The sequence below is a fragment of the Hylobates moloch genome, unplaced genomic scaffold (genome assembly GCF_009828535.3).
Source record: "Hylobates moloch isolate HMO894 unplaced genomic scaffold, HMol_V3 SCAFFOLD_2, whole genome shotgun sequence".
Taxonomy (NCBI): domain Eukaryota; kingdom Metazoa; phylum Chordata; class Mammalia; order Primates; family Hylobatidae; genus Hylobates; species Hylobates moloch.
In genome coordinates this window covers 154,646,887-154,672,018 of record NW_026652277.1, presented here as the reverse complement: position 1 = coordinate 154,672,018, position 25,132 = coordinate 154,646,887, and the positions used below count along the sequence as shown (strand labels likewise).

The window sequence follows — 25,132 nt, the reverse complement described above, 5'->3', positions numbered from 1 at the left end:
CCTGGCCTCAAGCAATCTCCCCACCCCACCCTCCCAAAAAGCTGGGACTACAGGTGGGTACCACTATGCCTGGCTCATCATAGTCTGTATTAAATACAACATCAAAATCATTTCAACAATTAAGCTGAAATTACTTACTTTCTACTTTAACTAAATGTAATTTGAAATCTCTATACTAACACTTTTGAAATTTAGCCAACAGATGAATTCAGCAGAAGGTTTAAAATATTTTTTTAAAGTTCTTTCTTTTCCTTTTCTGTACTCAACTTACGAGTTAGTCCTGAATTACTTACAAGTCTTTCCTTACTATGAGAAAGGGACAATGTTCTGGCTATTTTTCAATGTCTTACATGTACATTAATTTTTGTTGTGTTTTTATAATTTTAAGCAAATTTCACTATTATACTCCTCTCCATTTGCAGTGCTTGGGCACAGTAGTCTTTAGAGCAAGGAGCAAAAATGTCACAACACTTACTTTCACATCATTTAGTTACTCACTCACTCAACAATTGATGAGCCCTTCCATGTGCCAGGTAGGTGCTAAGCACCCTATGCAAGACAGACATGGCCTCAGTCCTCCTGTGCAGCTCATAGTTCAATGGGATCAACTGACATGTTTTTAAAAATCACCAAAACACAAATGTAATGACAATTGACAAGTGCGCCAAAAGACAATGCAGGATGACTTAAGAGGACATCCTGAGGAAGTGACATCTGAGCTGCAAATCTGAAGGTTGAGGAGTTAGCCAGGGAGAGAGCAGAAGAATAGCTTATTCCTTGTCTGCAAGGAGCCTGACAGTGTGTGACCAGAGGGGCCCATGAGGCTGGCACAGGGAAAGGGAAGAATGTTCCAGGGCGTAGGCAGGGCCAGGTCAAACAGGTCTTGTAGGTCATTTGAAGAATTTGGGATTTTCTCTTTAAAAAAAGAAAAAAAAGCCACTGAAGGATTTTAAGCAGCAACTTAAATTTGTGTGGTCAGTTTGCCCTATTTTAAAACATTTTAATAAACATTTTTCATTTAGAAAAGTTCTAAATTTACAGATAACTTGTGAAGATAGTAAAGAGGGGTCCCACACACCTCAACAGCCAGGTTCCCCTACTGTTAACATCTGTCTATGGTCAGCTTTGCCTTCAAAGGTGTCTCTGGCCATAGTGAGAAGAATGGACTTGAGGGCTTGAGTGGGTATGGGAAGATCAGTGGTCCAAAAAGAGGTAATAGCAGCTTGGACTTAAGGTACTGACTGTGATGGTGAAGAAAAGTTGATGGACTGGAGATTTATTTAGGCAGAAGGATTAATACAACCTGGTGATTAACGGAACAGAAGACATCAAAAAAGATTCTCATGTTTCTTGTTTCATTCATAGTACTCATAATACTTCCATGCATTTATTTCTTAATACAAATCTATCCTCCTTTAATAGGCAATAAGCTCCTTGAATTCAGGGACAGTGTCCTATTCTTCTTTGTATCTTTTGCATGTATAAAAGTGTCTGCCACATGGTCAACCAAAGAATTTATGGGCACTCATGAATGAATGAGTGAATGAATGAGCAAATAAATATACAATGGGTATAATTCTCATTTCAAAGGTGAAGACAATATGATCCAAGAAATTAAGCAATCCATGGTTATAGAGCTAATAAATGGCAGCCCCAAAACACAGACTCTCCTGACATCATGTCTAGTACTTTTTCTACTAAAAAAGATGGCACCATACATTTTTTTCTCTAGGCCTAGGTCATGCCAGAAAATTTTAAATATAGGTGGGCAGGATCTGGAATTCTTCAGGCAGTTTTGATTAACACCCTGAAAATTCAAATAGGCCCGGACCAAATCAGGTATCCCCCAAACTCTTCAAACTACAAAAATAATTTCATAAGCCAAAGCCCATGCCAAGAGTCCATTAGTCAGCCTCTTACAATAAAAATCCTAAGGAAATTATGAGCCAGAATACATCTGAACTACCATGGCAAGGACTTTGGGAATTTTCTTTTCTCTCTTTTAATATTTTTTATATGCACTTACTGCATCCTCTAGTCTACTCTGCTGTCTCTTTCTAACATATGTATCACTCAACTCTATTTCTATAACCACTCAGATTTCCATCCTTTTGCAATGAACCCCCTATAGAACACATGGACTCATGGGCCTATTACTTTATGATCTGTAACACTTTTGGAAGGGATTAAAAAATAGAAGTGGTCGGGCTCGGTAGCTCATGCCTGTAATCCCAACACTTTGCAAGGGCAAGGCGGGTGGATCACTTGAGGCCAGGAGTTCAAGCCCAGCCTGGCCAACGTGATGAAACCCTGTCTCTACCAAAAATACAAAAATTAGCCAGGCATGGATGGTAGTGGATGCCTATAGTCCCAGCTATTTGGGAGGCTGAGGCAGGAGGATCACTTGAGCCCAGGAGGTAGAGGCTGCAGTGAACCGCGATCTGCAGTGAGCCTGAGGAACAGAGTGAGACTCAGTCTCAAAAAAAAAAAAAAAAAAAAGAAGTTGTTGAACAATTTTATAGAGTTAAACTATTCATTCACTCAAAAATATTTATTGATGGTAACATTTATTTGCATGACTGGATTAAAAACCGTTTTTTGGTTTTGGAACTTGTATTAATAATAACAAAAATAAAGTTTAAAACAGAAAAAAACCCTAACTACCTGCTAAATGAAGAATACATGATCAATTGTGAAAAACTACTGAACAATTTTCAAAGATGTCTCTTGGAATGCTCAATCACTAATACCCAGAAACCCCACAATTACAAACTTTGAAGGTTACATATGATAAAATTCTAGACGTAAGCTTCCTTCTCAAAATGAGTCCATCACAGTATTTCATCGACAACTCTAATCAGATCAGTATTTTAGAGAAGCAGACTTTACTTCATCACAATAAACATTAAGCCCGGGAACCACATACCACAAAGCCTAGCATACTTTGACAAATTAAAGAAAATCATCAGGCTGATGGAAGGCCTGCTCTGAGAGTATTTATGGCAGAGATCCACAGGGATGCTGGATGACTTTCTGAAGAATGCCACATCTCAATAAGAGGAGATAAAGGAAAAGAGGCAAAACTCCTATGCGGTTTGTGTATTGCTTACTGGTACAAATCAAAGAATCACAAAATAATTTTTGCAATACAGTTTCAAATAAATACTTGACTAAAAAAGAAGTAAAACTGGAAGAACTCTACTCATGAAATAGTATCACTATTTTAGGGATAAGAATAGTCTGTGTATATCTGAAGCGTAACTGGTAGCACCAAAATGTGCCCACCTAGAGCAAAAGAGCATTTCACCAATGGATAACGCTGACCACATGGGGTTGCTTTAGAACTTCACCCCACACCTAAATGTTGACAATCATTAAGCTTACAGCAGCTGCCTATGCTTTGGTCATTTATTAGCGACATTACCATGAAATACTTAATGTCCTGATCTCTGCAGCTAAGCATTTATGAATAAACCTACTCAGGCTGTCATGTAGTGGAATGTCTGCACTGTTTACGATGATCTCCTTTATTTAACAACTCTCTCCTCAGCAGAGGGTGGACACAGTGATGGGGGTGAGGAGGGGTAGAAGACAGACACCGACAAAGAGAAAAAAACAGAGACAGAACAGACCAAATAATTCTGTTCCTTTTCTTGTAACTGGACATGAAAGCTTGAGGTAAAAAAAGAAAAAAAAAATCAGCCTGCAGGAGGAGGAGGAATGACAAAGTTGGCTGTACAGTTTCAATGCCTTCCACAGGCCGCACTACACACCGTGCTCCTGCCTTTGGGCTCTGAGGGACCCCATAGTCTGAGAAATATTTCCCTGCTTATATTTAAGCTATCTAAGGATGGTTTCTGTTTTACACATGTGTGCACAGACACACATACTGTAAATAATATAGTGGAGAAAGATAAGGGACTCTGCTGTATTTAGGATGAAAACACATGAATAATTACGGTTTTTTAAATCTCCACATGGTTCATTCCATTAAGTCCAATCTCCAAGAATTCCATTTTAGAATATTTAGTGTTGCCACACCCTAGACTAGGGTTTCAGGACAGACCTCAAAGGGTGTATTATTCATCCTTATGGTCTCTGGGAACTGTGTAAACTACTACCAGCTGACTGGCAGTACCCAGATGCTCTAAGTAAATAGGCTTACTATGTGTGCAAATAAGAGAGAGGGAAAGACAGGCTTTTCTGCTCAATTATCTTTTTCTTAAAAACTATAATTGCACACATTAGAGTCAACTAATTCTACAAGGTTTGTAACAGAAAACAGCAGCTTCCTGCTGTACTTCCTCAATCTTTCACCTCAGAGGCAATCACTCTAAATTCTTTTAGTTGCTTTTTCTGATATTTTACTCTGTATTTCTAAATAATATGCTCATGGAGCTCATTTATTTTGTCATTTTCAGATATTATCTTTTGACTTCCTACTATGAAAAATGAGAAAAAGCAATATCTACATTTAAAAAATACAAATACATGCAACAAAATCTACTCAGTTGCCTTATTGAAACCACACAATAGGATTTTTTAAAAAGTATGATGCAAATTAATTTACAAAGTCCATTTTTTCTGTTGGAACTAATCAGAATTTACAAAGTCCATAATTTTCTGTTGGAACTAATCAGTACAATTCAAAGTTCAAAGCAGTGACTTATACTGCATTAAGCTAAGGCTTAAGATTCCTTGTTCCTTTTAGATTTATCTATTTATTCATGTGCTTGCATTCGGTTATGAATTAGACATGGATCTGGTTTGATTCTTAAAGAAAAATGTTAGTAACAAATAATTCTGAAAATGCTCTGCAGTTATAAAGCAAGCTATTCAAAATCAAAAGTCTTACAAGTTTCTTTCCAATTAATGTATGTTGTTTCATTTTATAGGAAATTATTTTCATTTTCATCTGGTACTTAACTTACAAACTTCACTTCATGAAAAGATCTTTCCAGTATGACAGTAATTAACACAAGAATTCTCTAATTTAAACAAGCCAAATGGAAAAACTCTTTTGGGACATATTAAAAAATGAACATATCAACAAACTTGGGAGTTATTGCTTCATACATATAAATATGTATCTTAACCCAAAGGTATATGAAGCTTAGAGATTTGTCAGTATATTGCATATTACACTTGATTTGTAGAAAAAAAATAAAAATGTTTATCTGTCACTTTAGTAAACAAATACGACGGTTCCAAATGTGCTAAATAGTAACATTCTATTAGTTAGTCAGTGCTGACTTACCCACAATTGAACAGCAAGTTTTCTCCTTGGAAAAGATTTCTCATCCCAACAGGACTTTCTACCTTAAATTGTTTTATTAATGACTGCTTCAGAAATATTTAAAGTGGAAACCACATTAAAATACAAGTGTTTGAGCTTCTACAGTCAGAGTGACCAAAGGATATCACAATTTTTCATTTAATTCAAATTCACTTACATTTATAAACATGTACTTAGCATATCCACACCCCAGGAGCCAGGGACGAAACAATAAAACAGACAAGTCCTACCCTGTCATCAGGCAATGTGCTTTATTAACAGAGAATAAATTCAGTACTAAAATATCCTTGCAAGGATTACACAAATCGGGGAATGCAAATATTCCCATTCTTAAAAGGAAACCAAAGATGACTACATTAAGATGCTTTTCTAAAGTCATTGGTGAGGTGTGGTGAACCTATCTCACAAAGCAAAAAACGGTGATAGGGTTACAAAGACATTTCTAGCTAAGATATCTGAAGACACAGAACATTTTAAAAATCTCTGATCATCCTAAGAATTTAACTGTAGTTCCTGCAAATGTTAACAATCAGTATCATATCATTAGCTACATGATTTCTTATGGTTTGATGAACAAAAGTAGAGGAATGAAAAACAACTATCTTAAAAGATGAGGTAAAATGATCATTTGAAGCTGCGTGGCAGCTCGTATTCAGCCACATTTCTTATCTGTTTACTCTGACTGACCTTTTTTTGTTGGTAAGGGGGACTAGGCAAAGTTGAAATGAAAGGTTTGTGAGGCAGAGTACATATTCAACTATACTATCTGTTTACTTTGGCTGACCTTTTTTTAAGGGGAAGGGGAAGAAAGAGAAGTATCTGCCTGTGGAAATCTCTGTGCTAATAAACATAAGGATCAAAAAAGCCCATCAGCCACACCAAAGTTAAGACACTTACTAGATAAGGGCAAATCCCATGAGAGTATCTGTGACAAAAGGTATTTCTGCATCCTCTGCTTTAAGATTTTAAGTTTACTACAATCCAATTAAAGATCATTTTCCCACTTAACACAATATAATAAAGCTAGTCATCTTATTCTACAATTAAACTAATACCATTAAATAATAACATTAACTAGAAGGTATTTTAGGGTCTTATTTTGCATGAGTAAATACAAGTTTGCTTTTTTCTCAAATGTTTTTATTTTGAAAATTATCAACCCACAGTAAACCTCAAAGAATAAAATGAACACCCATATGTCCTTTGTCTAGTTTACCAACTGTTAAAATTTTGCCACATTTGTTTTATCTTTCTCTCTTTACACATATGATATGAAGGAATATTTTTGCTGAACCATTTAAAAATAAACTGCAGACATCATAATTTGTCTTTGTCATTTTGCTGGTTTTCAGCAACTTTGATCAGAAATATAAGAACATATTTACAGTGACATGACAACAAGTACAAAGTCTGAAGAATATATATGGGAATAAAAAATAAAATTCTGAATGCCAGATATGGGCCAGGCTCTATGGGAACAGCCTTGCATATATTGATATTTAAATCTCGTAGCAGTACATCTTATGACTGAGGAAACAAAGGCTCAGGGGGGTTAAGTCACTTTGTAAGAGATTAAATGTAACTAAATTACATTAATTATATATTAATATACAACTAAATTATAATATAGCTAGTAATGGCAAATTCAGGATTTTAAGCTGTATCTCTTTTTCTATTACATCACGCTGCCTCCTTATGAAATAATTTTTTCAACAAATGTATGTAGGTAATACATAATAATTTAGGGGAAAATTTCTAAACAGGTTGAAATGAAGTGGTCACCTGGTAACAGGTTTTGTTTGTTTTTTTCAAAACAGGGTCTCACTCTGTTGCCCAGGCAGGAGTACAATGGTGCAAACATGGCTCACTGCAGCTTCCATCTCCTGGGCTCAAGGGATCTTCCTGCCTCAGCACCCAAGTAGCTGAGATCACAGGTGTATGCCACCATACCTGGCTAATGTTTTAATTTTGTAGAGGTGGGGTCTCACCATGTTGTTCAGGCTGGTCTCGAATTCCTGGGCTCAAGAAATTTTCCCGCCTTGGCCTCCCAAAGTGCTAGGAATACAGGCATAAGCCACTGTGACCAGCCCCTCTGGTAATAGATTTGAATCAAATGCCCAGACATATTCAACTTTGTATGGTGACCACTGTCCTGGTTCACGCTGCACCATATTCACTAGGTTCACTCTCCTACTTCACCTTCACAGTGCAATGAAAATTCCTATTCACAAAGCTCCTCAGTGGCTGTAAGCAATATAATTATGTTACTAATGTAATGCTAGGTAAGGCATGAATGATTAATATCTAACTCTCCCTAAAGTACTTACATTTAAAAATGGGAAACGTTATTACTACTAGTATTCTCATTTAAAACGTCTGCTATTTTTTTGAGCTCTTATTATGTGCCAGAGTATTTACAGATACTACTTCATTTAATCCTCTGAACATCCCAGCAAGGTAGATCACAGTATCATTTCCCATATTTCACAACTAGTAAACACAGAAGTCAGCTTTTCACTTCAAGTATGACTCACTCAAAGGTCTACATGCTCACCCCACTACATAATACATGTCTCATCTATAGAACGTTCCTAAGTATCTCCAAAGAACAGGGATGTGGAAGGACAGAGTTGATTCTAGATAACTTCCTATCCCCAATTCGTACTTCTCTTTCACCTCCAAGGAGCAGATGACAACAAAAGGCTAGATGGGGCTGCTTGCTCTTGCTGCTGTAAAATAAAATTACCTCACTCTTGAAGACTAGAGTGCTGAAATGGCCTCAAGCTCAAGGAGACAGCCTTCTGTCACCATCCATTCTAGCCTTAATAATGACAAAAGTAGCAAACACTTACATAGTACTTACTATGTGCCAGCATTTGTGTATATTAGCTCTTCTAACCATCACAACAATCCCATGTGGTGGGTACTACTAGCATCTCCATTTATAGGGATGGGGAAACTGAGCCATCAAGTTTTAAAATAACTTGCTCAAGTTTATACGGCTAGTAGAAGGCAGTCTGGCTCCAAAGTCTGTGGTCCTACTATGTTACCTGGGAATGTGCCAACCCATAATTACTCCATTGAATATATATCTTCCAGTACTCCCTATTTACATTTGTGACTACACATGTCCCACGATACCAACAAAACTGACAGGCTTAGGGTTCTCCTAGGTGTGTTACTACTTGTCTCCAAGCCTTCATTTTTATCGTTTCCTCAAAAAGACATTCCAAACTGTCTATTACAATGGCTGACAGATAACAGACATTCTGTAAATATGCCTGAATTTTAAAGCAGAGTACAGTTGTACAATTTTGTCACCAAAAAGTAGCTTAACAGTTGAGTTGGAAACATTAATGTTGCTGACATAGGCAGAGAGAGACTCACATAACACAAACTGTGGCTGAATAGAGTCTGACAACACTGAAATTAAAATTCACTTTACATTTTTCTTGCCCCCAAATCCATATGTCTAAAAAAATTAAGTGCTTGGTTTGGCTTATTATTATCAAAGGCCATTAAGACCACTGATAAAAAAGTTTTAAAGGTTATAATATTTATAAAAGTATCATGAAACTGGAGTGTTACTCTGAGGCTAAACTGTCATTTTAGCTTTATCAATTAAAATCTTCAAATATCTGAGAATTTGCTACAATGTGGAAGACATGGAATGCTGCTCTTTCTAATGAAAAAAACCATGAATTATAACAGCGTTTACTTTTGTTTGGTTGTCACACATACCTGGTTTGCTGATTTCTGTTTATGAAATGATCTACTTGGTATGAAACCAAAAACAAGCATTCACAACTCAAATAATGCTTATGCACGGTTGGCACAACAAATGTGGCTTGGCAGAAAGAGAAGTTAACTAACTTAAGGGACAGTATATAGGAAAAAGATAATATGCTAAAATCTATGATGATAACATTCATGGAAGAATAGAAATAATCTACTATGAAACATTTTAACTTTAGTATTATCTTGAGTGAAGTTTACAAAGAATCAAGATGTATTTTGATAGACTATACTGTCCACCAGCTGAAGGGAGTTCTGATATTCTTCAGAAAAGTTGAAGTTTTTATTTAACATAAACCATACTAAATAATTTCCAATGCTATGTTATATATCACTTCTTAGATCTTCATTAGTTATTCTGTGAAATGTAATGAGCTACTATAGACGTAAAGGTCTTAAAGCATCTATTATATTTGGTAAATAGCAACATAAAATAGAAATATGAAACTTACATTTTCTAAAATATCCACCATATCATCAGTTTTGATATAACACCCACCATATAAACAATTTTTAAATTAAATGTGAAAAATTTACAAACCTAAATATAATAATGGGCAACTAATTAAAAACTTATATTTAAAAAGCTTGTGTTACAAATATTAGCCATCCAGAGAATCTAAAGGTAGTATCTGTACAGTTATCAGTCCTAAAAATTAAACAGGTTACTGCTGGTCTTATATCTGAAATCTTTTTCTTCTTGTTAAAATGGTTTTCTGACACTAAAAATATCATCAATCCAATCAGATTTAAAATTCTTCAGAGGATAAATTTAACTCATATCACATGGAGTAAAAATCCACCAAAAACGCACCTTTTCTGACCTTTCCAATCAGTGATCACCACATTCAAATAATGAGACTAGACTCACACAGGCATTAGAATGATTAAAGTCTTATTCTTGACATGTGTTGAGAATTACAAATATACATACATGTAATACAGTCAAAAGTGAAGGGTTTTCAAATGATTTTGGTTTCCTTTTCTATTTATTTTCCTTGTTACAAGAAAGTTTTCAATAATCCTATATTGGAATATGCAATCACTAGCCTCCAGTTACATTTAGTATGGAGGTGAAACAGTAATTTAGTAGCTACAATGTATGTTAAAATTAAAATTGTATTTCTAAAAAAAATGATGTTGCTTCTATATACTGCCTGTGAAGCAATGCTCTACTTCGTACTGGGAAAATGTTTACCAATTTTTCAAGAAAAAGGAGAATTCCAGGTTTTTGGCTTGTTTGAATAGGGATAAGGTTCCCATTAACTGAGATAAATAACACAGATAAACAAGCAAAGAAGGAGTTCAGTGTGAGATTCCTGCTTGGACACTCAGGTGCCTGTGTCCAGAAACAGCTGAATATGCAGGCCTAAGGCTCTCAAGAAAGGCCAGACCTGACACAGGGGCTGGAAATTATCATCTAGAATGGGCATGTAAAAAAACTTCTAAACCAAAGGAAGACGATCAAGTTTAAGGGGAAGAGCAGGAGACTGATTCTATGATGAACCCTAAGAAGGAAGGGTCAGAGGAGAGTAAGAAAAACAAATAAATGAAAAAGAACATGGAATCCCTAGGATAAGGAGTTTCCAGAAGGGAAGGTATGATCGACAGTGTAAAACAGAAAAAGGTTCAGCATGACAAATGCTGACAAGTGGACTGGATTTGGTTGTACAGAGGTCGCTAGTGGCTTTTGCCAGAGCAATTTCAGTAAAGAAGGAGGGACTGAAGCCAGTTGTGCCATTAGGAAGAACCATAAGTGCCTATGCCTATAAGCTTTCAAAGGTCTACAAAAATGCCTGAGAGCTGAACATTTAAATTAAACTTTTAAAATAATTAAATTTAAAATTAATAAATTAACATTACTAATTGATAAACCTGGCACTCAGAAACATTTCATTCCACTTGGAAACAATTTCTAGGTTAGGGTTGTTTCTTTTTTACTTCACATGAATTCCTTAGCAAGCATAATGATTGCCAAGAAATCATAATCAATCATAAGTGAGTTACTCAATCCAAATCACTTCAAAAGCAAAAGCCACAAATCTTTTCAAAATAATTAACCCTATTTAATCAGTGATGTGGATCCATTTTAAAGGTTCAAGTGATCCGGAGTGAGACTTCCAACACAGAGTACCCTGGGACAGTGAAGACCTTAAAACGGCCCTGGTGAATGGAAGTTTATGGGGACACTAAAAGCTCGGCTAAGAAAAAAAGAGAGATGTAAGAGAGGAGTTAAAGGCAAATGCAGGATGAAGGAAAATGTTACAGGCTGAGGAAAAAGTCACTAGAGAGTTGGAGACTAAAGATATAGAGAGATATGGGGGGAGAAGAGGTCGCTTCACGGCGTAAAGTCCTGAAGAAAACAAGTATGAGGGATCAACAGCACGCATGTCTAAGGGTTCTAAATAACAGGAGGAATGAAGAGGTACAGATCTAGAGAAAATCAGCAGGCCTAGCTTAGAAATTAAGATAATTTGTGCTTGAGTCCCACAATTATTATTATTATTATTTTAAATGTAAGATCTTTTGCTGAATGTGAGGGAATAGGGTTGGAAAGATGGCTTTAGAAGAGAGGCAAAGGGCCAGGTGCAGTGGCTCACGCCTATAATCCCAGCACTTTGTGAGGCTGTGATGGGCAGATCACTTGAGGTCAGGAGTTCGAGACCAGCCTGGCCAACATGGTAAAACCCCATCTCTACTAAACATACAAAGATTAGCTGGGTGTGGTGGTATGTGCCTGTAGTCCCAGATGGTCAGGAGGCTAAGGTGGGAGAATCGCCTGAACCCTGGAGGTAGAGGTTACAATGAGCCAAGATCGCACAACTGTACTGCAGCCTGGGTGAAAGAGCGAGACTGTCTAAAAAAAAAAGAAGAAGAAGAAGAGAGGGAAAAGCAGTTAAGAATTATCACAGTATTTTCAAGAATGTCTTCTCATATAATTCTTGTAATCACCCTGTGAGCTTGTGAGCACAGATATCACTAGTTGCAATATTACATATTAATAAAAGAAATCTGGACTCTAAGTTATGCAGGATCATTGCTTTCAAGTATCTTTTTAACTTTATGTTTAACTTATGTTAAAGATCTCCTATTATTGAACTATAAATCTCAATTTTTCCAAGTGCTTACAAATATAGCTACAACACCTTTCATCTGGTCTCAGGACCATGACCTAAGTCACGTCCCTCCCCAGGGGCACTAAATATCTATCCCCCACTCCCTGTCCTTGCTCAGGACTCAGCACTTAACAGTGGAAAGAAAAGTAAGACTCAGTGTCAAAAACTATGATGATTCTGAGCATCGTTTGATACTCCCAAGATTTTCAGAAATGTAGTTCACATCCAGTCTTAACAAACATTCCTGAGACAAACTTACATCTACAAAAGCAAGGCATTTTCCCACAGGGTATTTAGGGGTACTTAAATACATAAAACAGGGAGTGGTCAGTCAGTAGGATTAAGATCATAATGACAATTCTGAGAATAAAGTCTCAGTAGTCATTAGATTTTTCTCTTTAATCAGAAACAAAGCAATGAAATGGATTTAAGATGTCCCAATTAAAACTGTTAAGAATACCAAATATGAGATCACCAAAAGATTAATGTCTCATCTCAGTTTATGCCTTCTTGCTTCAAATGCCAGAAAGGTGTTCGCATTCCAAGAACTAGATCCTATATGTGGAAATCTTTTTGAACCCGTGAGTGACAATATGTAAGAGAAGATTCCACGTTCTCTCTTCATCCTACTTAATCTATCTGGTGGATCTGACATTACTGGCCATTCACACCTTGTTGAAAGCCCCTCCTCCCACAGCTTCTGTGACTATTGCATGCTCTAAGGTTGCCTCCTGTTCCTGCTGGACTGCTCCTTCCTGCTTTCCAACATTAATTCCCTCCTGGAGGCTTATTCATTCTTATGGACTGAATTATCAGTAAGCTAATGGTGTCCAAATCTACATACACAGCGTTAACCTCCAGCCAATGATCTAGCTCCACAGTTCCAGTTTCTTCCTTTCTGTTGTGTTGCCATTCGTTGGTTCCCAAGCTGAAAACTCTATAATTATTTTATATGGAATACTAAAAACAAACAAACAAAAGCCTGGTTACAGTATACTTTTGAGAGCGGGGAGCCTCCATGTGGTTACGCTTCCCAGCTATCTGCCTGCTTGTATTGAATGAATCAAGAAAACCAAGTTAAGGCATGAAATACATCTCAAGGCATTGTTGTAATTTATTCTATTAGAAGTACATTTTATACAAACAAAGTTACATAGACTGGGCCATATCTAATATGGACTCAGAAGTGAGGAGAGAGGAGATTTGGGTAGTCTAGGCAATGAGGCCGTGTAAATCCAAAACTGTTACTGTATTCTTACAAAAACCAATACAGAACAACAAAGAGAACAAATAAAACTACACAAACCTCAGGTCTTCCACACATCCAAACTTCAAATTAACTGTAAGAAGAAAAATCAAAACAGAATCCCTATGAGCTCTCTTCCTTGTTCCAGCTGCAAGCCTGTGTGAATGGCAAGGACAGTTTGGGGAACACTGAGTGGTACAGAGAGGGCAGGAGCTAGGATTAGGTCTAACGCTGACCTAAAACCATCATGAGAAAGAGAAAGTGCATCCTATGAGTGAAAATACTGGAAAAAGGCATATACAGATTTTAAAGTACACTGGATACAGGGAGGTGATCTTGGAAAGTTGATAGTTTAGGGGGGAAAGATAATTAAAAGGAAGGAAAGGTGCCAACCTCAAATCATCAACCTTGTCCATAGATACAAAGAGACAAAAAAGTCTTTATTTATTTTTAAAAACACACACATACACAAATAAATGGTTACAAGAATTCCAACAATTCATCTGACAAAAACTTCCCTCAAAAAAAAAAAGAAAAAAACAACAGTGTAGTAGAAAACCGTAACATATTCTAAACTGAATCAAATATCTTCAAGCAAGCATTTAGGGACATGGAAGAAAAAACACAACAAAACCCTTGATCAGGAACTCAAAAACAAAGAAAAGAAGTGGACAAAAACAGAAAGAACTGAAACAGACCTGACTGAACTTAAGAAAGAAACACAAGAAAAAAGGCAAAATCATTTCACAAATAAACACAGAATTCCATTGGAGCCCAAGAAGAGCAGATTCACACAAAAACATAATAAGGGCATTGAGGACAACAGAAAAACAACCAAAAGAATGAAAATGAGATAAAGAAATAAAGAAGGAAAATGTATCAGACAGAAAGTACCTGATAGAGAAGACAGGTAAAGGAGAGTCCTTTTATACATAATGGGAGTTCCACAGACAATAAAACAATTAAGTAGAACTATTATTTAAAATTATAATCCAAAAAACTTTCTGGGAATAAAAGAAGACCCGAATCTATATACTTACAGAGCTCACTGAGCCTGTAGCAAGAAAAACTGAAATGCAACAAGAGTTCTTCTTCCCCAGGGTCTCGAGGAGGAGGGAAAGGGTTGATGGTTGGGGTGGGGGTGGTGCCAAACAACTTACAAGTACAAGAGAGTTAGACTGGCATCAGAATTCTCAAAAATGACATAGAAAGCAAGGTAAAAACATAGTAGCATTTTCAAAAACCTCAAAGAAAGAAATGTAAATCAAGCAGTTTATATTCAGCTAAACTATCCTCCAAGTAGGAAAGCTACAGAAAAATAATTTTAAACATACGAGAGTTCGTGAGAATTCTATGCCCATCAGTCCCTCTTGAGAAATCTATGGCATTTCCTCAAGATAAACTGTATCAGATAATGGGGGAAACTTAGGAATAAAAAATTGATAATGAGCACTTAATATATTTAATTATACATTTAAGACTAAAACAAAGGTAGAAACTAAGTAAAAATATATCATACGATATGTGCTATATGTTACATGTTGCATGTTCTAACAAAGCATAAATGAAACAAAATTGATGGAAAAGGGAAAAATAAAAAGCGAAAGTAGAACAAGTTCACTGGTTATTATATAAGAAATAGGTGGGATTTCACAAAAATATAATGAAAAACTCACAACCAGGCAATAAATGGTTAATTTTTTAAAGAAAACTTATGAAGGCATTTAAAAAGTTGTAACACCAAAGGCAACCACTAAAACACATAAAAACTTACCTAAATGTCAAAAAAATTTTAAGTCAAAGAAAAAAAAACACAACAAAAAAACACATCACACACAGAAACATAGCAAATAAAATACAAATAATAATAACATAAAATATGACACATTCGATGCTAAACATTTTTATCAAGAAATATGAAAGAGTTAAACTTACATATTCTAATGAAAAGACTATTTGTTCACTAAGCGAGATCCTAACATACGTGCTATATAAAAACATACCTAGAACAAAATGGTTCAACAAAATTGTTTAAAGATAAAGGTATGGGGGTTCAACATACGCAAATCAATAAACGTAACCCATCACATAAACAGAACCAATGACAAAAACCCCATGATTATCTCAATAGATGCACAAAAGGCTTTCGACAAAATTCAACACCCTTCATGCTAAAAACTCTCGATAAACTAGGTATTGAAGGAACGTATCTCAAAATAATAAGAGCTACTTATGACAAACCCACAGCCAATATCATACTGAACGGGCAAGAGCTGGAACCATTCCCTTTGAAACCGGCACAAGACAAGGATGCCCTCTCTCTCACCTCTCCTATTCAACATAGTATTGGAAGTTCTGGCCAGGGCAATCAGGCAAGAGAAAGGAATAAAGGGTATTCAAATAGGAAGAGAGGAAGTCAAATCGTCTGTGTTTGCAGATGACATGACTGTATATTTAAGAAAGCCCCATCGTCTCAGCCCAAAATCTCCTTAAGCTGATTAGCAACTTCAGCAAAGTCTCAGGATACAAAATCAATGTGCAAAAATCACAAGCATTCCTATGCACCAATAATAGACAAAAAGAGAGTCAAATCATGAGTGAACTCTCATTCACAAATGCAACAAAGGGAATAAAATACCTAGGAATCCAACTTACAAGGGATGTGAAGGACCTCTTCAAGGAGAACTACAAACCACTGCTCAAGGAAGTAAGAGAGGACACAAACAAATGGAAAAACAATCCATGCTCATGGATAGGAAGAACCAATATCATGAAAATGGCCATACCACCCAAAGTAATTTATAGATTCAATGCTATCCCCATCAAGCTACCATTGACTTTCTTAACAGAATTAGAAAAAAACTACTTTAAATTTCATATGGAACCAAAAAAGAGCCCATAAAGCCAAGACACTCCTACAAAGCTGGAGGTATCACGCTACCCGACTTCAAAGAATACTACAAGACTACAGTAATCAAAACAGCATGGTACTGGTACCAAAACAGATATATAGACCAATGGAACAGAACAGAGGCCTCAGAAATAACACCACACATCTACAACCATCTGCTCTTTGACAAACCTGACAAAAACAAGCAATGGGGGAAGGTTTCCCTATTTAATAATTGGTTTTGGAAAAACTGGTTAGCCATATGCAGAAAACTGAAACTGGACCCCTTCCTTACACCTTACACAAAAATTAACTCAAGATGGATTAAAGACTTAAATGTAAAACCCAAAACCATAAAAACCCTAGAAGAAAACCTAGGCAATACCATTCAGGACATAGGCATGGGCAAAGACTTCATGACTAAAACACCAAAAGCAATGGCAACAAAAGCCAAAATTAACAAATGGGATCTAATTAAACTAAACAGCTTCTGTACAGCAAAACAAACTATCATCAGAGTAAACAAGCAACCTACAGAACAGGAGAAAATTTTTGCAATCTATCCATCTCACAAAGGGCTAATATCCAGAATCAACAATAAATAAACAACCCCATCAAAAAGTGGGTGAAGGATATGAAGAGATACTTCTCAAAAGAAGATAATAATGTGGCCAACAAACGTATGAAAAAAAGCTCACCATCACTGGTCATTAGAGAAACACAAATCAAAACCACAATGAGATACCACCTCACAACAGTTAGAATGGTGATCATTAAAAAGTCAAGAAATAACAGATGCTAGAGAGGATATGGAGAAATACGAAGGCTTTTACACTGTTGGTGCGAGTGTAAATTAGTTCAACCACTGTGGAAGACAGTGTGGTGATTCCTGAAGGATCTAGAACCAGAAATACCATTTGACTCAGCAATCCCATTACAGGGTATATACCCAAAGGATTATAAATCATTCTACAATAAAGACACATGCACACATATGTTTATTGCAGCACTGTTCACAATAGCAAAGACTTGGAACCAACCAAAATGCCCATCAATGATAGACTGAATAAGGAAAATGTGGTACATATACACCATGGAACACTATACAGCCATAAAAAATGATGAGTTCAAGTCCTTTGCAGGGGCATGGATGAAGCTGGAAACCATCATTCTCAGCAAACTAACACAGGAACAGAAAACCAAACACTGCATGTTCTCACTCATAAGTGGGAGGTGAACAATGAGATCACATGGACACAGGGAGGGGAACATCACACATTGGGGCCTTTCGGGGGGTGGGGGACTAGAGGAGGAATAGTATTAGGAGAAACACCTAATGTAGATGACTGGTTGATGGGTGCAGAAAACCACCATAGCACATATATACCTATGTTAACAAACCTGCACGTTCTGCACATGCATCCCAGAACTTAAAGTATAATAAAAAAAATTTAATAAAAGAATTGAAAATATGATAAAACAAAAAAATAAAGGTATGGGGAAAAGTACATCTGGAAAGTAAACAGTATGAAAGCAAGAGCAATGATTCTGATATGAGACAAGGCATAACTGAAGCAAAAAGCATTAACTGTGACAAAGAAGGATATTCTTTAATGCTAAAAGTCTCAATTCACCATAATATCTACATACCAGAAACACAGCATCTGTTTCTATAAAATCAAAACTACAAAAGATGCAGGGAGATATAGAAGCCTGCTAATGATAGGAGATTTTAACATACCACTCTCAGTAACATACCATTCTCAGACTAAGTGGACCAATAATAAGAAAGGATACAGAAGGCCTAAACAACATAATCTGCAAGCTTATGATTATATACTGAACTTTACAGCCTGAAAATGGAGAATATACATTCTTCTCAACTGCAAATGAAACATTCGCAAAAACTGATCATTTATTAGGTTCTACCTCCCCCAAATTTCAATATGTTCCATAAAACAGAATGACTACAATAGTATTCTCTGATTTTAATGCAATAAAACTAGAAATTATTAACAAATTTTTTTAAGTTAAAAGGCATTTTCATATGGAAACGAAATAATTTCCTATTATACAACTCTTGGAAGAAAAGGCAAGTGTAAACGGAACTTACAAATTTTTTTAAATGATAATGAAAACATTATATATCAGAATCTATGGGCTATAGTTTGAATAATAACCAGAAAAAAAATTTATAGCCTTAAACACTTTATTAACAAAATGAAAGAATAAAAATAAATTCCCATCTCAAGAAGCTGAAAAAAAAGAACAAAAAGAAAGTACCAAAAAGGAAATAATAAAAATAAAAGCAGTGATTGATAAAAAAAAAAGTAATTCTTTTTTTTTCTTTTTTGAGACAAGAGTTTTGCTCTTGCTGCCCAGGCTAGAGTGCAATGGCACGATCTCGGCTCACTGCAACCTCTGCCACCTGGGTTCAAGCAATTCTCCTGCCTCAGCCTCCCCAGTAGCAGGGATTACAGGCATGTGCCACCATGCCCAGCTAATTTTGTATTTTTAGTAGAGACAGGGTTTCGCCATGTTGGTCAGGCTGGTCTTGAACTCCTGACCTCAGGTGATCCACCCGCCTCAGCCTCCCAAAGTGCTGGGATTACAGGCATGAGCCACTGCACCCAGCTGAGAAAAGTAGTTCTAATTAATAAATTAAAATTCTGCCTGCTGAAGAAAAATAACAAAATAAACATACCACTAGATATTCAAAGAACTCATAAAGACACAAAATCAGAAATAACAAGAGTAAAACAACCAATGAAAGAGAAGAAATCCTACAACATTCCTTTACAGACTTTTTTTTTTTTTTTTTGAGGCAAAGTTTCACTCTGTCACCCAGGCTGGAGTGCAGTGGCATGATTTTAGCTCAATGCAATCTCCGCCTCCTGGGTTCAAACAATTCCACCTCAGCCTCCCAAGTAGCTGGGATTACAGGCACCTGCCATCATGCCTGGCTAATTTTTCTATTTTTAGTAGAGACAGGTTTCACCATGTTGGCCAGGCTGGTCTCGAACCCTTAACCTCAGATGATCTGCCCACCTCGGCCTCCCAAAGTGCTGGGAATACAGGCATGAGCCACTGTGTCCACCCACTTTACAGACTCCTTTACAAATAAATTTGAAAACCTAAAAGCAAGGGACAATTTCCAAACTTGATCCCATTAGAGATACAAAGTTTAAACAGACTCATTTCCATAAAAGAAATGAAGTTATCAAGAAACTACTCCACAAAAAGCACCATGCTCCACTAGTTTTGCAGAGCAATCCTACCAAGGATTCAAAGACCAAATAGCCTCAATGCTGTACAAGTTGTTCCAGAGCTTTGGAAACAAAGGAAAATTTCTTAATTCTTTTTTATGAAGCAAGTAAAACACAGACACATAAAACAAAATGAAAAAAGGAAGAAAACTGCAACTAATATCACCTTTGAATATTGATGCAAACGCTTTAAATAAAATATTAGCAAACACAATTCAACACCATGGTGAGAAAATGATACACAAAGAACATGAGAGACTTACTCCAGGAATGCAAGGTTGGTTCAATCCATTAATATAGTACATCATAGCCATATCTCTAAGAAGAAAAATCATGATTATCTCCATAAATGCTGGAAAAAAAAGCCTTCAACAAAACTTAAGATCCATTCCTGATTTAAAAAAAAAAAAAAAACTCAAGAAAATAAGAATTCATGCATACTTTCTTAGTATGACAAACAAGTAAACATATGTAATTTGCATTAAAGTCAGAATCTTATTTTTAATAGAGAAACACTAAAGGCATTTGTACTCATATCAGGAATCAGACATTCTCTATAAACTAGCACTGTATTAGTGGTATTTGTGGAGGGAATTTTAAGAAAAATCAATTAGAGGCAGCAGAATTGGAAATGAAGGTGTAGAACCACCCTTTATTTGCAGGTGATAAGATCATACATCTGGAAAACCCTAATGAATCAATGATCTTTACATGGCAGAGAAACAGGTACTCTCAAACATTGCTGCTGAGTATCAAAATTGGCATATTCCTTACAGATGGGAATTCTGTAATATTTAAGAAAACTACATATGTTTACCTTTTAACTCAGCAATCCCACTTCTAGGAATACCAGACATTAATTCTCTAGTAACACAAAGCTATCATTCACTGTGGCACTGTTTATTTACAAAACATTGAAAACAAGCTAAATTTCCATAGATAGGAAGGTAGCCAAATAAACTATAGCACATCCACACAATGGTGTATTATGGAGAATGAGAATGATCTCTTTGATACAGAATGATTTCCAGGATATATTTTAGTGAAAAAATGCAAAATTTAAAGGAGTATGTACCCAAAGTATCCCACTCTTTGTGTAAGAAAGGGGGAAATGAGAAAATATATATCCATCTATGTATATTAGCAAGACTAGTCACCTATAGACTATGGAACAGAATAAAACAGAAAGGCCAAGGAAATAGAAAGGGGGAAATGACACCTTTCTGAACTTTTGAAACCATGTCAATGTTTTGCCTAGACAAAATCAACAAGGACGGGAGGAAAACCCTAAAATAGAATACAAACAGAAACAAAGGAATCAAACTATGTTTCAAGTGAATAACATAACCATACTCTAACAGAGAAGAGGAGAATTAACCTAAGTAACTTCTGAATATAGTATTCGAACTAAAGACAAAAAAAACTCTAAGAAAGTGCTGAGCTCTAATTAGTAAGATTGTTTTTTTCAAAGGTATGGCTTTGCAATTCTGCAACTACTTTCTAAGCATTACAGGGTTTAACACGTAAGAAAATATATTGTGAATAAAATGGAAGTCAAGAGTTACAAATTTGGAAAGGGAAAATAAATCCTGTGTGGTGTGGAACTGTAACTGGATGTATAAATAGAGACACACACCCACACACACCCTTATCTAGATATACATGCACATATATACACATACACGTTAATATATCTACATTCACAAAAAAATCATACACTCATGTTCATTGTTTTTTCATCTAAGCAATCTTAGCCTTAAGACTCATATAATTAGACCAGAAGAAATGAAATTTCCAAATTTCTAAATCTAAATTTAGAATATATTGGCTATGTGATCGATAGTGCAGGAAAGTGTTACCATAGGAACATCTATTAGAAAAGACGGCTTTTAAACAGAATAGCCAGGCTAATATTTGAAGGAAAAAATTTACTCATATATGTGACTGGATCATGAAAACAGGAAAAATATAATACTAATCCTAGTAAATATTTAAAGGTACCCATCTCAGATTATTTTCATGTTAGTAAGAGTAATCATATTATCTTTTATAAAAGTTGCAAAGATGCAAATGTTACCTGGTATTTCACAATGAACTGTATTAAAAACCACTGTACCTTACAGTAAAATCATATGAGCAAGAGGCCAGCACAGAAGCATGAAATGGCGAAAACTACAAAACAAAAGAAAAAAAACCCTTTTTGAAGTCAGCTGTGATTATAACACTGCTTTCTATGATCATTCCATAAATATTATAATAAATTTAAGTTGAGTCAGAGCTGTCACTTAAAATTATGCTTTTTCAAAGCATATATGCTATAATTTGAGGCAAAAATCTCCTGGCCTTTTAAGTATCCATCTTCAGGAAAAATATTTTTACATTCTCCAAAGAAAATTATCCCTCGAGCTTTTTAGAACTCATTTAGAATAAAATATTCCCAAAATGTTGCTATTCTAGAAAAATTAAATACAATTTCATATTGGCTATCCAAAAATGATTCTTACAGGCCAGATGCAGCAGCTCACACCTGTAACCCCAGCACTTTGGGAGGCTGAGGAGGGCAGATCACCTCAGGTCAGGAGTTCGACACCAGCCTGGCCAATATGGTGAAACCCCGTCTCTACTAAAAATACAAAAATTAGCTGGGCATGGTGGCATATGCCTGTAATCTCAGCTTCTCGGGAAGCTGAAGCAGGTGAACTGCTTTAACCCAGAAGGTAAAGGTTGCAGTCAGCCGAGATCATGCCACTGCACTCCAGCCCGGGCGACAGAGAGAGACTCTGGCTCAAAAATAACAAAAGCAAACAAAGTAACAAACAAAAATGATTCTTACAAATATAAGGGATTTAAGTATATAACAGTACAAATATATAATTATATAATTTACCAATTTTACAAATATATGATTGCTATAATCACAAGTTATCAAAATAAACATTTAAATGTTAAAAACATCTTTAAGATATTTTTATGTTATTTGTATATTACAGCTAATGGAAAATGATATCAAGGATAAAAAGCAAATTTACAGACAAGTAACGTCTTCTAGATGAGTAAAAATATACTTAATGAGTTGACCTTTGCAATTATATTTCTTCAGTGTTTGTCTTACCAGCACTTTAATAGTTAAATACACATATACAACTACATTTGACCAGCACTTAGTTTGCAAAGTGCTTTCACTACATTACCTTATTTCATTCTCAGAATCACTCTGAAATATACATAGAGCATATTTTTCAACTGCTAAAACTTGTCCACATAAAATAAATTTTTATTAAAAAATAAAACAGAGCACTGTGTCTCCTATGTTGTATTGCAGACAGTGAAACTTAAAATATTAACTTAACTAAAAATTTAGAATTTTTGGCCAGGCACAGTGACTCGGCCTGTAATCCCAGCACTTTGGAAGGCTAAGGCAGGCGGATCACTTGAGATCAGGAGTTCAAGACCAGCCTGGCCAACACTGTGAAACCTCATCTCCACTAAAAATAGAAAAAAATTAGCTGGGTATGGTGGCGCACACCTGTAGTCCCAGCTACTTAGGAGGCTGAGGCAGGAGAACTGCTTGAACCCAGGAGGCAGAGGTTGCAGTGAGCCAAGATCGTGCCTGGGTGACAGGGCAAGACTCCATCTCAAAAAAAAGAAAAAAAATTTAGAATTTTTAAAATAGTAGGCATAATGTAATTATCTTATCAAAATAATCAATAAGGTACTTTTTTACCCTTAACGTAAAAAAAAAAAAAAAAAAAAAGGATGAAATCAGGAGATGTCAGTTAATAAGATGCTTTCCACAGTCATTTAGCAGAACCTGCCTAAATGAAAGCCAGGAAACTAACCTAAGTCATCTTATAACCCAGATAAATTTACTGGGACCATCATTAAAAATTGACCTCATCCTCTGCTGTTCACAGAGTAGAAAACTTTCTATATCCCAAACATCTGTGAATGGTCATGTATGTTATCATGTTAGAAAAAAGAATTAACCATCTCTTTATACCTGTTTCAACAAAGAGACTCTCACTAATTAGAAACTTATAAAGAACATAATACTAAAAGTGAATTACTATAGTTAAAAGAATAATGTTAAAGGAAATAACAGATTGGGGGTGAAAGAATGAGAAAAAGATCCTTATTTAACCTTAAGTATTGAATGTCTACATTGCCCAAATTCATTCAATAATTATTCAAATATTTTTATCTAATTTTAGCTTTCACTATTAATTAATTGGGTAACAAAAACACATATAAAAAAGAATTAGTAACTCTAATCCCTAAACCCAGAATACTTTTTAATATATGCTTCATTGATTATATTTATATGATTTTATTCTACATATAAAAGAAAAGATAAAAACTTACTTTCACCCTCCTAATAGCATAGGTATGACCAAGAAGTTCAAACACTGGTTGCCGTACATTCCTTAAGTCCCAGCCTCTCAAACTACAGTCAACCGCCCCTGTCACCAGCAAATTCTAAAAACAATTCAGAGAAACATAAACTGTGACATCTTTGCAATTAAACAGTATACAGGCTTTCCTACTAGAAACAACATCTACTTTCTGATAATTATTTAACATGAACCCAGGAGTCATTTTTGAGAAGTTGTATAACAAGTATAGACAGGAATCAACATAGACATTAATAGCAAAAAACTAATATGACTTGTGAGAAAAAGAGCTCAATATGCTTTATGTACACGATGGAACACTACACACAGCTGGAAAAGGCATAGTTCCAAATAGCATTGTGCATTTTCTAATTCACCTTTAGAAGTGGCAGTAAGTACATAGGGGATTAAAAGTTTATCTGACAAATGAGCCCAGCTTTCTCTTCAAAAGATTTTCCCTGGAATCTCAGCACCTTGGGAGGCAAAGGTGGGAGGATCACTTGAGGCCAGGAACTTGAGACCAGCATGGGCAATAAAGCAAGACCCTGTCTACCCAAAAAACTAAAAAATTAGCCAGGTGTGGTAACACACACCTGTAATTTTAGCTACTTGAGAGGCTGAGTGAGGCAGGAGGATTGTGTGAGCCCAAGAGTCAGAGGCTGCAGTGTGCTATGATCACTCCACTGTACATCAGCCTGGATGACAGAGCAAGACCCTGTCTGAAAAAATAAATAAATAAAAACTTAAAAAAGGTTTTCAAGGCTGGGTGCAGTGGTTCACTCCTGTAATCCCAGCACTTTGGGAGGCCGAGGCCGGTGGATCACTTGAGCCCAGGAGTTTGAGACCAGCCTGGGTAACAGTGAGACCTCGTCTCTAAAAAACAAACAAACAAAAAGGGTTTCAACATACTCTGAGGTTTTTCCAGGCATTAAAAGGCAAGAGGTCTGTTCATTTAGGCACATCTGAAAAAGCAAAGGCTATGAATTAAAATTTTCCACGTTCTCTAAATCTAAATTAATCATTGTTTCCAACTCTCTTGGACCAAAATTTTTAATACAATATCTAACCATATCCAAGAACGTTATCAAATAGTGGTGAGTCTCTTATCTATTCCGGCTTTACAAATTCTATC

At 35.9% G+C, this 25,132-nt stretch overlaps 1 protein-coding gene across 1 annotated transcript in view; it reads right to left on the bottom strand.

The window, feature by feature from the left end:
- PEX7 (peroxisomal biogenesis factor 7) overlaps nt 1–25,132 on the bottom strand; it is a 90,128-nt gene that overhangs the window by 22,576 nt on the left and 42,420 nt on the right. The window contains exons 7-8 of the mRNA XM_032160014.2: nt 23,972–24,085; nt 21,726–21,781 (exon numbers count right to left, since the gene is read on the bottom strand). Coding sequence (XP_032015905.1) covers nt 21,726–21,781; nt 23,972–24,085 — 170 coding nt within the window. The remainder of the gene's footprint in view (nt 1–21,725; nt 21,782–23,971; nt 24,086–25,132) is intronic.